At 36.1% G+C, this 14,135-nt stretch overlaps 1 protein-coding gene across 3 annotated transcripts; it reads left to right on the top strand.

The window, feature by feature from the left end:
- Positions 1-462: 462 nt before the first annotated feature.
- LOC113732462 (uncharacterized) lies at positions 463-12,778 on the top strand. Of its 3 annotated transcripts, XM_027258227.2 has the most exons (17): positions 463-919; positions 1,038-1,080; positions 2,033-2,154; positions 2,851-2,958; positions 4,676-4,820; positions 4,904-4,995; positions 5,608-5,701; positions 5,847-6,324; positions 7,302-7,444; positions 7,593-7,903; positions 8,525-8,692; positions 9,065-9,355; positions 9,517-9,921; positions 10,009-10,053; positions 10,139-10,224; positions 11,891-11,981; positions 12,185-12,778. In XM_027258227.2, exons 1-17 carry the CDS (start codon positions 743-745, stop codon positions 12,260-12,262), a joined length of 2,877 nt encoding a protein of 958 aa, XP_027114028.1. In that variant the 5' UTR covers positions 463-742; the 3' UTR covers positions 12,263-12,778. The 3 variants fall into 3 exon arrangements, with proteins under 3 accessions (XP_027114028.1, XP_027114029.1, XP_027114030.1); XM_027258229.2 differs by lacking the exon at positions 2,033-2,154 and having other exon boundaries at positions 834-919; XM_027258228.2 differs by lacking the exons at positions 4,676-4,820; positions 4,904-4,995; positions 5,608-5,701 and having other exon boundaries at positions 464-919; positions 5,879-6,324.
- Positions 12,779-14,135: the final 1,357 nt, after the last annotated feature.

Here is a 14,135-nt window from a genome sequence, read left to right as displayed (position 1 = left end):
CTTTTCCTTCTCAATCTCTACCTCAATCATTTACAATTTTATCAAAACAAAAAGAAGAAAACCAAAAAAAAATTACCTTGTATTACAAAAAAAATTTTGGGCTCAATGGGTACCCAAGTATTTCCCAACATTTCCCATCAATTAATGGGTACAATTAGGATTTGTCCCATTTTAAATCTAATATCAAATTACAATACCCATTCCGCCTAAAGTCCTTTTGAGCATGGGTAACCCATTGGAATTTGGGACAAATTGCCACCTCTAACTAAATCCTTGTCCGGATTCAAGCTCCTCACAAGCTAGTGTTAAAGATTATGGGTTCAAGGCTTCAAGCTTGTCACAAGCTTGTTTTAGTGTATATAGGTCTGAATTTCAAAAAAAAAAAAAAAAAGGAGGTTGTGAGGTTTTAAACATTTTAAGGGGACTAAGTGATATTAACAGAAACTTTAGGCGAGGTTTTCAAAATTTTACCGTGTTCATTTTTTCGTTATTTTCTTGATCTTTCTTTCCCGGTTTTTTTTCCCTCCTATTCACAATTAAGCCGGTTTTGACCGATTGTCAACCATATCCCTTTTGAGAACTCCCGGTTTGCTAACTACTTCATAATTCGGAATTTCACATTTCCCTCCTTTTATGATTTTATCATTTCCCCAATTCAAAATCAAAGCCCTAAAACAAATCCCTCAAGAAGTTCATCGGCTTGTGTAGGAATTTACTTGAATATGTTATAATCGAAATAGATATGACGACGAAGGTGTTTAAAGGTGTGAATATTTTCATGTCAAGGAACTTGGTTCCTCCAGAGTTGTTCGATTCACTTCACGATGCTCTCAAGCTCAACGGAGCCCAGGTTTTGCTTTGTTGCGATCCATCACGCAATGCTCCTAATGATTTCCACGTCATTTCCTCTGCCGATCATGTAATTCGTTGATATCTCCACTTAAATCTTGTCACAATGTTATCTGCTGGATTGGAGTTATTGTTTTGATGATTGGCTAATTTTTATTTATTTTTTGTTTGCTTACTTGATTTAATAGGAGAAATTTGAGGATCTTCGAGCAAAGGGATGTAATTTATTGGGTATGATTGTTATATTAGTCCAAGTGTTGTTATTTGTTCGGGTTTGGCAGCATTTGATGTATACTTTTCTGCCCAGCATAAATTGGACTATTTTGTTAGTACTTTGATTGTATTGTATTAAGTTTTGGGGAGAAAATTCATATGCTTGTTGGGTGGGAAATGATATAGATGTGAAATGAATAGCAGCTCTATTTTCTCTCCTTCAAGTTTGATTAAAAAGTATTATATTGTCATTATTTACCGAAAAAGATGACTAGAAAGTGTATAACAAGTAACAATAAGGAAAAAAATAAAAACCTTGTATGCTTTTTGGCTAGAAAATGATGTGAAATGTAAATGGCAAGTAGTTTTTCTGTGATTTTCTTTAATTTGGGTTGGAAGGTACTAAATTGTGGCATTTAGGGAAAAAAAGAAAAAAGAGCGAAAATGTAAAACAATAAGAGAAAAGAGCAAATTGGTATTTGTGTTTGTTGGAGACAATACAACTTTGAGATGACTAATTTTTGTCTTTTTGGGTTTTGATACTAATGCAAGTTATAGATTTGGTGGTTAGTATTCATCCGACCTTCTTTGCTATATATCCAGTTGATTGTTGTTCTTCTTTTTCTGCACTTCAAGTTGGAAAAATAAAGAGACACGATAAAATTTGGCAATATACTTAGATAGTCTTGATGTTTTAGCTCTGTTGTAGGCTAGTTGTACCATTTTATCTACCTAAAAGATATGAAATCTTTTCTCTTTTGCTTTTCAAACATTTTCTCATCTTGAATATTGGGATTTTATGATGGAGTGACTAGGGAGCTGATCTTATAACATTAAAAAGACTCAGTCCTTTTACCTTACTTCATATTTAAAGCCTAATTGTTTATTTTGCAACTAAAAGCTTCTTGATAGGAAACAGTTGAACCTTTCTGACCTTGCTTGCTTATGATGATGTACTCTTTGCATATAGGTCCCCAGTGTGTGCTTTCCTGTGCAAAGGAACATAGGCCGCTACCTAAACAGGGATTCACTTGTTGCCTGGCAATGGATGGGGTTAAACTGCTCACATCTGGTTTTGAGATGGATGAAAGGGTATTATACGTCATAGATGCTAATATGAGTATTGATTCTGTAGCAAGAATAGGATTAAGGGATGCTTATACACCTTCATGTAACAGAATGCTTGCTAAACTTCTCTGATTGTTTTAGTCCTTGTGGTGACTCTTTTAATGCCACAAAGAAGTTTGAATATCTTCTGCTTTGTTCTAAAGGAGATATGCTACCTTCCCTGACATTTTGGGCATGCTTAGTGCACTGGCACATAATACACGAAAAGTCCTGGCAGCTAGAGAGATTTTGTGTCTATAGATTCCTTGAACCATTGTCTGGTTGCTTTTCTGTTGCAAAATATCGAGTGGATAGATGTCCGATTGTGCTGGAAAGGGAAAAGAAAGAATCTGCTTCTCAAGTCAAATAGATGTTTAATAAAAAGCTTTTTGTACTGAGATTCTGTTTAATTCTGTTACTGAAGATGTAAGTGGAACTTTGTGATGATTTTCGTTCAGGTTTGGCTTGATTGAAGTCACTAGTTTTGCAGTATTAATATTTTTTTTAGGTGATTGCTGTTTTGTATTGCTGAGTGCTTCATGTCAGGGGTTCCTTTCTCACTAAGTTGTATAATATATGTACTTCCCCACAACCCTCCCTTCTGCCTTTGGTAACTTCATATTGACTATAGATGTTTACTCTGTAAGCTTTTTAGCCCCTTTGTGATTGTATGTCTTGTAGGCTGAAATTGCTAAATTGGTCACTTCTATGGGAGGAGTTTTGCAAACCAAAGCATCAATGGATGTCAGCTTTGTTATTGTAAAGAATGTTTTGGCTGCAAAATACAAGGTTGGTCTTTTCAGTTTATATTTATTTATTGTCCTTACTAAGAAGCATTCGGCTTGCAGGATGTGAAGTGGATATGAGGTCATGTGCATTTATTTATTATTAAATTTTTTGGTGCATGCATTCAGTTATTTATCTCCTCTGAAACATGATTTTGGGATTGTAGATGTTCCAATGTTCAGATCTTTTGTTACTCGCTATCCTGGGTTCACTGGTGATTTATTATGCAGAGTTATATCCTGCAAAGTTTATTTGGTTTGTGCTTACTTGTTTGCTGGTATATTCATTGTGGAATATACACAAGTAAGCACAATTCATGATTCTATGAATTGTAAAACTTTTATGTTTATGGAAAGATTGAGGTCGAGGTTGTTATTCTTTAATTTGCTTCATCAACCAATGCATTTTTCTTTGTTTATGCTTAGAAATTTCTGAAATGTTCTATATTTGATGCACTTAAGTTTCAAATTGACCTTCCAATAACTGTAGCATGTCATACTAATCTTTATACAGAGACATGCAATATTTATGATTGGTTTGTGTATCTATTTCTGTTTATATTTTTCGTCTGTAGTAATTAACACTCGTTAGGTCCTCTTTTGAGATACCATGGAGCTGGTAGTTTAAGACAGTTTTTCAGTAATCTGCAAGCTCAGGTAGCTTCTGTTATCTGTGATTTGAATTAGAAATGGCAAAAGAAAACGATCTGCAGTTGTGGAAGAGATAATGCAAGACCTTACTCATTCTGACTACTTAGATTCTTCAAATCAAGATCTCCTAAGATGGTTAGCTGACAGTGCTGGTGTTTTCTCTGTTAAATCAGCTATAAAGCCAAGACCTTATTTGGCCATTGTTCATGGCATTATCTAGTATGGCCCAAGAGTTGTATTCCTGCACATTGTTCATTATGTTGCTTCTGTATAGGAATAAATCGAGTTCTGAAGGTCGGTTGATGATTCTTCTTCTTCTTCTTCTTGTTTTTTTTTTTGGGGAAAGGGGGGGGGGGGTGATAAATAGGATGTGGTTGAAGCTGAATCTAGTCATCAATTGTTTTTTGAGTGTCCTACTTTAGATCTTGGTCCAGAATTCAAGCTTGTTGTTTGGTGTAGAGAGGACTTATGCCGGAAGCAGGAACTGGTATGGTTTGATCAAATCGGAGGGGGGAGTCTTTTTGCAACCTGACCAGAAGGTTGGTATTGGGAGTTGGAAAATCAGATTTTGAAGGAACAAAAGAGGAGTACTCACTAAGCTAGTGATTAAGGAGAATAGGAGCTATATAGCCTCTTGGAAAAATGTGCTGAGGAGAATCAGAAACTAAGTTTGTAGTGGAGTTTTAACCAGCAAATTTTCGCGAAACTGTGATGAGATGGGTACTGATCTTTAAAGTTTTGCTGTTTGTTTTTCTACTTGGCTTACTGGTCAACACTTGTGCTGCAGCTTTTCCAGTTAATACTAAATGTTTTGCTTGCAACTTATTGCTTCTTTTCTTGCTTTTGTTCTGTTATTTTTCATGGCATAGAAATTTGGATGCTCATTCTTTTTCTTCATTTCACTGCTTTTGACCAAGGTGGCCTGTGTGCAAATTTCCTAATTGAAAGAGCCTGCATGACCAAAATCAACAGTTTGATTCATATTCTTCTGTCTTATAGTTTACTCTGCAGTTTCTTGCATTTATTTTACTAACTGGAGTCTTTCTCTTTTACCATCTTTTGCTTTTTAGTGGGCTTTAAATGTTCTAAAGAAACCAATTGTTACCATCAATTGGCTGCATCAGTGCTGGAGAGAGCACAGAGTTGTCCCTCAAGATTCATTTCGAGTTCCTCCTTTCTCTGGGTTGACAGTATGTGTCAGCAGGATTCCAGCGGGTTGGAAATTTGAACAACATAAATAGATCATATTCTGCGGTGAATATTTCTAGTTTAGTAGTTAATATGCTTGCCTTTTTCAGATGAGCGGAAGCAGATGGAACAGCTCATCTTACAAAATGGTGGCAAATATTCTGCTGAACTGACTAGAAAGTGCACACATTTAGTCTCTGACATATCCTTTATACAATATCTTTCATAGAGTTTTATTGGACACAAGCTTGTGATATAACTTTCAAATAAGAAATAGTAGGTTTTCCTAAAAGATTCTCTTTGCACTAGCAAATTTACCATTTGTAGCTTTGATGTCATATGCTAATATATAATCCATTCTTCATCCTTCCTTCCCCCCCCCCCCTCCCCGGGGTGGATTGTGGTACATTTAAATCGGTCTTTCCTTGTCCTGATTGGCACGGCTCTGGGATATGAACATAGCTTGGTTCTCTGCATATTGTCTAATCTTTTGTAACTTATGCCATTTTACATTCTTCTGGTTTTGAAGCAATGCATACCTTTAATTCGTTCAATTTCTGCAAAGTTCATTGTTAACTTTGTTCTTGTGGATGGATATTTTGCAGTGCTAATGTTCTGGTTGTTTATTCTCTTTTTCTTCTCTGCCCCCCATGGTATGAGTTGTATTATCTCGAAAGAGTAAGTATGGGTTAACTGTAAGAAAGATGGCAATGCCTTAATGAGGAGTCCAATTCATGCTATTCATGCCTCACTGGTTTATACAGTAGATATATTTGTTTCTTAGGGGAATTAGATGTTCCTTGACTATTCATACGCTCCTGAAGGTGACAAGTATAAGGTTGCTAAAAGATGGGGTCACATACATATCATATCAAGGAAATGGTTTGATCAATCTGTTGCTAGAAGAGGTAATGCTTAATGTCTTATGCAGCAATCTGCAGTTGGTGGCATGCTTTTCGGCACATTAGTATGAGTTTATATAGTAATTTTTTCCCCTCTTTGGTGCTGACATTAATTTTTCTGTTTTTCTCCTTTTCTTTTCGGGGTGAATAGCATGCCTTAATGAGGAGTCCTATCCTGTTCAGGGTAGTTCTATGAAAACTGTAAGAAAGATGGCAATGCCTAGTCAAGATAAGAGTCTTGGAAATTCCCAATGTGAGGCATCATCTGCAGGCACTGCTTCAGACCCACAAGTCAGGCTGTATGCTCAGAAAGCAGAACCAAATTCAGAAGCTAATATCTCACATGACATGTCTTCTGCATTTTGTGATGCTCCTACCTTTACAAGAGAAGAGGACAATGGACAATCTGCTGAACAGCTAAAAAACAATTCCAACTTTGATGGGTGTGTTGCTGATGACTCTCAAACCGAGGATGACTTGTACTTGTCGGTTTGCAGAATTATGCTTGTTGGTTTTAATGCTGACAATATGCGTAAATTGGTCAGCATGGTTCATAGAGGTGGTGGTTCTCGTTATATGTCCTTCAATGAAAAATTGACACACATAATTGTTGGTACTCCATCAGAGAGGTAAGATGCTGTGAGTTGATTCAAATTATTGAATTCTTTTCATCTACTATCATGATTGCAAATGAGACAGTATCTAGCTTTTTCGAATGTTATTATTTTGAATTCTTGAAACTCAGGAACTTCTATGGCAGTGATAATTCCCTGGTATCAGTAGAAAGTTTAAATATATTGGATTACTTTGTCGTTTCTGTACTTGTGAGCTTGTTCATTTTTGACTATTCCGTGGGTGTTAATGCTGAAATTGATGTTTGTGTGGTCTGTTGTGTAGACATTGCAAGGTTTTTGAGCTAATTCAATTTGTTTAGTGACATTCTAATATGGACTTGAAAGTACTCTTGGTGTTTGCATTTATATGTACCTCTGTCTTAAGTTGATCCTTTTTTTGTTGATATTTGGCACAAAGCAATCTATTCGAAGTTGGAAAATTTTAAACAAATGTCACAGCAAAAGTATAATTGTTTCTTGTGACCATAATATTTGATAAGTTCAGGTACTCCATCCTGGCTCTTAATTTGTGAAACAATTCTTATGCCATCAATAGCCCTACACCAAGATTATAACTTCTGGAATTGCTGTTTGTATCACTTAAGTATCGCTGGAAATCATGCAAAGTGGAAGCAAATAGAAATTTATCCTCCCTGATTTTATTGTCTACTCTTATTGCTTTGTAATCAATTATTACTTGTTGATGTTTGCCTCTCCATCTCTCCCCTTTTTTCAGTTTCTCTTTGCATTGTCTTATCCATTTTTTTTAATAATTTGAGTAGGATGCGGATATTTGTTGCTATGGTTATATAGAATGGTGCTTTGAAATGTTTATTATATGGCCTTTGGACAATTCAATTAGTAGCAACCCTGTTCTTGGCAAAAGTACTATATAATTCCGTCAGATGATTTGTGATTTTTCGTTTTTGTTACTTTCAGGATGTCTAGATGTTAGGAATCACTGTGCTCTCACATGCTCAACAATTTTGCAGTGAGATCAAAGAAGTAAGAAACCTTGCAGCTTTAGGCGTGATCTATGTTGTTAAAAGTGAATGGCTTGAAGATTGTGATCATCAAAAGAAAGAAGTTCCTGTGCTTAAGAGGCACATGGCTTATGATTTAATTCTCCCAAGAGGTCTGATACTAATTTTCTGAAACTTACTCTATCGTTTTTTGTTGTTTTGCTTCATTAAGTGCTAGTTCTGATCTCTGAGGCTTGATTTGTTATCTTAGTGTCTCTGAACGTTCTGTTGATTGATTATTATTTCTCTTCTTATTCATAGATACCACTAACTCCAACAAAAGATCGTTCATGGCCATGAATGAAATGAGACAGGGATCCTCTGTTCAACCTATCCTGCCTGATGATCACATTGTAAAATATAAAAATTCTCAGTCTGGTGTGTCATTTGAGAAGAGAAAAGAAGTGGACAGTATCAGAAATGAGGAAATGTCCTGGGTGAATACAGGAAACCTTGCTAAACAACAGCAGTCTACAGAGAAGAGTGCCAGCCATGACAGAGACAACAGAATATCATCCAATGTATTTGCTGGGAAACTGTTTTGCTTTTCTGGATCATTTCCCGTTGATCAGGTTGTCTGTTCTGCTTTTAAATGTGTGCAGACCACCCTAAGCTTTCATGCGTGGGAAAATTTCTTTTACTATTGGTTCTTTTGATACAAAAGAATGTTTGAGTAAATTATTTGGGTCTCTGCGATCTAATAAGTTGGTTTTTGGAATGGGGATGTCTTGCTAGGTTCTAGAATTTAAAATTATTGACTTGTAAGTGGTGGAGATTGACTCCTTGTAAAACTTGAGAACTTTTATACCACAATGGCAGCAAATATTATATCTCTTCTTGCTAAAGTTGAAGTCTTGCTGCTGGGCACTAAACATGTCGGAGATTAATACACTTAAGCTGGTATTACCCATTCTGGGAATAAAAAAATGAATTCAAGGACTCCTTAAACTGGTTTGTAAATTGGATGGTTTTGAGCAATATCGGCTGGGCAGGTCTATAAGGTATATTTTGAGATCAAAATGTATAGTTAGGTTGAAGTGTTAAGTGGAGTCAGAAAGTCTAGAAGGTCAAGGAAACATTTCTTTTTTGGCTCCTTGTATTAACATTTTAATCTTTTTGTCTCATAATGTGCTTTTTCGTTCCAGTTATCTTGGGACTTTCTTTGATTCTCAGTTTTGATTTCTGTGGTCCAGAGGGCTGAAATCGTTGAATGGGTTAATCAAGGGGGAGGAGAAGTTGTGGAAAATCTGGTTGAAGGAAATACACACTTCATTGTTGAGTGTCATGGTGTGGTTCCTTCTGAGACTGATTTTTCCGCCTGTAAATACGTGTCAAGTCACTGGATCCGTTCTTCTTTAATGGTACGCAGAGTAGTATTGATTTAATGATTTTAATTTGCTTTGTCTAGAAGCCTGCAGCATGATGTTTTATTAAATACTTTAAAGGTGCTAAGTTGCTAGCTGTACTATGAGGAACCTAATTCAATTGAAATTAGCTTGGTTGTATTTGAGGGGATTTAAAAGCTGCTTGGAGGTGGTTCTTTGGTAACTTTCATTTACCATTTGCATCTATTCCATCCTAATGATTGAAATTTAAGATTATATAGAAACACAGGAGATTCCTCCACTCTGCCTGTGACCTTTATTAAAAAACCATCCGTGGGACCACAAGATTCTTTTGTTTTCAAGTCATTCTTGGATACATGCTAACAGTGTGAACTTATTCTGTTGAAGGATGGGCACTTACTGGATGTCAGCAGTCATATCCTCTATTCTCCCCTTCCATGCCAAGTACCATTCATGAGTTTTAAGTGCTTCCGCTTCTGTGTTTCGCAATATGATGAGAAAGAAAGACTGCTGCTGAGAAATTTGTGCTTTATTCTTGGAGTCCGATTTGTTGAAAAACTGACTAAGAAAGTCACGCATTTGTTATGTAAATTTGCCAGTGGACCAAAATACGAGGCTGCTTGTAAGTGGGGGATACAGCCAGTTAATTCTGAATGGATTTATGAGTGTGTCAAGCAGGTTTGTCTGTCCTCCCTCCTGCCCCTTCCTTGCTCTCTCTCACATGCATATGCACAAAAACACATTTGGTAATCTCATTTTCTTCATTCATGTTTCTCCCAGCTATATGTTGAAATTGTTGTTAATCCAGTCTGCATATTTTGCATCTTTGGATTGGACAGAACAAGGTTGTTTCTCCAGGTCCATTTTATCCAAAAGAAGCAACTTCTCAAGACCGAGAAACAGGAGTCTGTACTATGACACAGTATCCTACCCAAGGCATTGGGATAATATCTGGGGATGATGCATCCCAACTTCCAAGGCATTCCCAAGAGTCCAAAAGTGTAGAAACTGAAGCTTTTACCAAAAAAAGCGAGGAGATAAATTACCCAATTGGTTGTTTAAAAAAGGCAAGGACTTTTGAGGCTGACAAAACAAAATGCTCATTTTCTGAGGCAAACTTAACCCATAGCATCTGCCGGGTAAGTCCAATGGAAGAAGACGTGACAGAAAATGCAAGCAAAGTCACCACTATGGTTCCTGATGTAGCTGCTGCTATTGAGGATTTGTTGGAGCAAACGAGTAAGGTAACATTATTCTGTATATTCTTCATCAAAGGAGATGATCTTTTTATTGGATTGCCATCTAATCTTTTGCCTTGTCTCTGATATTAGATCCATGATCAGAAATCTCCTGCTAGAAGTGCGTGTGGTACAAGTGTATCCTTATATTCTTCTTTTTTAGGTTCACTACTAAAACTATAATGAGTGAATTAGCAAAGTTTATTTCTTAATTTTAGATCAGCTTTTTACATCTGATTGTACTGTTCTTGGTCAAGATCGTGGAGAGCCTCAGTCCGCTCTTGGATTGCCCAAGCACTGGAAAAATAGGTGACCTTCTTATTTAGCATTTCTTATAATTATATATGTTTCTTTTCTTGCATCTTAATTATATTTTCTGCCTTAAGAAGAATTCAAGTTGCTTTCCTTCATATTTCTCCTGTATGCATTTTGCACAATTTTATTTCTATCTGGGATTTACACTTTATTAAGGATGAGAAATAGATACCAGAGGAGGCATTTCCATGTGTGTAAGTTTTGAGGAGAAAAATTGGACAAGAAACTTTAGAAGATGATGAAGGTACTTTTTTTTTTATTTTAATTTTTTGCTGATAATTTGTAAAGGTCTTGAGAGATACTTTCTCTGAGAAAACTGGGGAAAGCACTCAGTAAAAGTACTTTCCATGACAGAAGACTCCTGCAAGCCATGATCTCTGTCTGTCTCTCTGTCTCTCTATTTGTGTGTCTGCGTGTGTATATGGATGTAAATGGTGTCTTTGCCCACTCAGGTTTAAGCACATTTATTTGCAGCACCTGATAAAGAGGCATAGGCAAATGATCTGTTTGCTATTAAACTTCAACCAGTTGACTGTTTCTTTATTGTGAAATTACTTTCTATAAACTTTAACTTCATGTTTATTTTTTTCCCTTGAAGTACTACTTGTGGAGCTAGTTATTTATCCTGATAAGTGAATTCCTTTTTTGTGCTTGTGTCACTACAAGAAATTTCTTTGTTTTGGTCAATATGTTTATGGCTTGTCTGATTAATATAGTCTTAGATGGCATACGTGAGATGACTATGGTTTATCATTTAACTTCTTTTAATACTGGTTGAAGTTTTAGGCAACATGAGCTCTTCAGGAAGATTCAAGTGTCTTGAATTCCTTTACCTGGCATTACAATCATTAATATGGTCATAACCTTGTGTTGATTTTATGTTCACCTAATCTATATATTCTAGAACATATGTTTGTCTAATTCCTGTTTTCTCAAATAGCAAAGAGGAAAAGAGTTACCATCTTTAACGTTCTTCTAAAACTTTGGGTTTTTTTATTATGGCATCTTCAGCATCGAGATCTGACAGGTATGCTCGATAGAAAGTCTGTATGTAGACATGCTTGGTCAAAACTTTACATGTCGACGTTTTCTTCGGATTCTTTTAAAATTGATTCCACCTTCGTTTGCATTATTATTACTGGCTTGCATTTTTATCCTCATGAAATTCAGCTTAATCAAATGCAGTATCCACCTTCAGTGATAGAATTATTCTTGGCATCTATCTTAGAGTTTGGACTTGGTTGTCTAGATTGTTAACAAATAAAGTTTCCTCAATAGGTATTGTTATTGACTTGTAATGTTTTCAAACTGAGGTGGATTAACTAGAATAATAGAATTCAAGTGGTTGTTGTTGTGATCTGTGAATTGGACCGCATTGAGAGCTAGTAAGAGATGAGAACCGTTGAGAATATCTGTGTCTTTGCTTTAACTGTCCTTTAATTAGGATTTTGCTTTCAAAATTCAAAGTTTTGCATGGTATCTTAGTCTGCACTACAAGCTATGCCTTCTTTGTCTTGAATATAGTATGTGTTAGTATTTAACTTAAGTTGGTGGATAGTTGACTCAGGAACTCAATTTGACTTGTCTGTGCTTGGAATGTTGTTTACGGATAGGCGAGTATGAATGTGCAACTAAATTCATCAATCTTCTTGTGTTTCAGGTTTGATGAAAAGGATGATTCCCATAATCCCCAGGAAGATGCCAGAACAAACGATTACGATGGCTTTACTGAAACACCAACAGAGTCTCAGGTTTGTGTTTTTCACTTGCTTTTGTTTGATTGAAATTGTCAAGTGGCATTGCAACGAACATATTTCTATAATAAGTCTGTATACATATGTGCATCACGACCTCAAAGATGTTGGAAAACTATCGCTTTGTGCACTTCAAGCTGATGATCCTGCCTTGTGTTCATATTGATCAGTTGCTTATCTTCTGCAATGTTCAATTGCAGGTTGTTGGGTATGCCGATGATCTATCTGGCAGGCAAATGATAATTGATAGAGTTCGAACAAGGAATAGCATGACTTAAGCTTTGGGGCACTGAATGATAAACTTTGGACCATTTGCACTGCGCTGCAAGCAGAATGAACTTGTAGACTGGAGACTATCATGCTCTTAAGATGCTGATGGGATAGAGAGCAAGGGTGTTATCAAAGCTGCAAGAATAGAAGGAAATGGAAACAGAAAAAGCTTTTCACTATCTGGATCCACAGGCATTATATGAGCTGAATGATGATAACTCCACCATAGTACAAGTAATTGTCTTGGTTTTGAAGCGCTTACTTGTGGTTCGTAAACTAGCTCAGCTACGATGCAGGAGTGTGGATTTAGTTGTTTTACAGGTCGAAGATGGAATTGATTTAGGCAAGTATTTGTTGTGTTACTGTACGAAGAAAACCGTTTACACTATAATTTGAGCCCACTTGGAATTGAATTGGTTGCCAAAGACTAGTCTTTTGGTTTTGTAGCGTGTATGTGAATTCTAATCAGCTCCCAATACGGCAAATTCTGTAATTAAATTAGTTTTCTGCTTCTTTTCCACTCATCTTTCAAGCCCTTTAAATTTCATTGAGAAGCATGATCGCCATGGACATGTTTACCGTTCTCTGAGACTGCAACTCTGCATAACAAAATGACTTGTTCAAATGTTTTTGTATCTCTTCTGTCTTTGAATCGAATTATCCGAGTCAATTTAACTTTATTACTCAGGCATAGTGTTTTAAATTTGACGTATCTGGTTGCGAGTTCTGGTCTTGGGTTACTGTAAATGGCATCTGGAGTGTTAAGCAGAGATTGTTAGAGGTTGAAGAATACAACTTTGCCAAATTCGCCAATTTATTGTGATGACTATCCTTAATTGAGAACTTTTGCAATGCTTAGCTGCTTGTATCTGGTGGCTAAGAAGTCAAAATCATGCTTGAAAAAACAATTGAGATCACCAGATACTCCATGGTAAAACATGCATAGGAGAGAGAAGACTTTCATCAATACCTTTTCTCCCTGCAAGCCTTCTTTCTCTATTCCTCAAGCAGTCATCAACTAGGCTTAGTCTTGCAAAAATTGTGTAGAAGTTAATCGTTTTACTTAGTTGCTTACTGGGATTTGGTTGAAACGTTGAAATTCAGATTTTGGACACAATGATTCTCATGAGGACCATCCCTTGTACTGCATTAAGTGCAATAAGAAATTGCTGGAATAATTTATAGTGAAATGTAGAAATGTGCAAATGAGACACAAAATGTACAAATGAAACATAGAATATACAAATAAGACTCGAATTGTACAATGTGAGACTTGAAAACAAAATCAAATTACCAAAAACTTAATCAAAATTTTGGTGTATACCAAGCCTGATCCAAAGCGGGCTCATGATCGAAGAGGTCCTTTCTATATCCTGCTCCAATCCAGATTACTGATGATTCGGTGCCGGGTTTTTGTTGACAAGAATGTGAACCAGATTTGACTTTGGATCCCGTTACAAGTTCATTTGGACCCACGACAGGATCTTCACCAACAGGCAGAGATTTTTTAGTTTTTTTTTTTAATTTCATCTAGAAGGTTTGTTTTCATCAGACATGATTTATGAACATTAGAAATAAGTATGAACACTTTTTCCTAGAAATTGATAGCTCTCTTTACAATTAAATTAACTTTTTGCATTTGATCATTTTAGTGGGTTACCGTCAACGTTCTCTCCATCTTATTGTATTCTAAAAGTATTTTGTCATAATCCAAAAGCAAACTATTAATTGTACAATAAAAACTTTAAGGAGATTATTTTCTACACACCTCAAGATCATCAAACAAATCCCATTGGCTTTGTGAAATTTATTGTTACAAATTTATGCATTCTAGCATGCATTATTCTTCAACAGTCTTAAGGATTTTATCCTGTAAAATGG

Source organism: Coffea arabica, chromosome 2e (assembly GCF_036785885.1).
Source record: "Coffea arabica cultivar ET-39 chromosome 2e, Coffea Arabica ET-39 HiFi, whole genome shotgun sequence".
Taxonomy (NCBI): Eukaryota; Viridiplantae; Streptophyta; class Magnoliopsida; order Gentianales; family Rubiaceae; genus Coffea; species Coffea arabica.
This window is presented reverse-complemented; position numbering and strand designations above follow the sequence as displayed.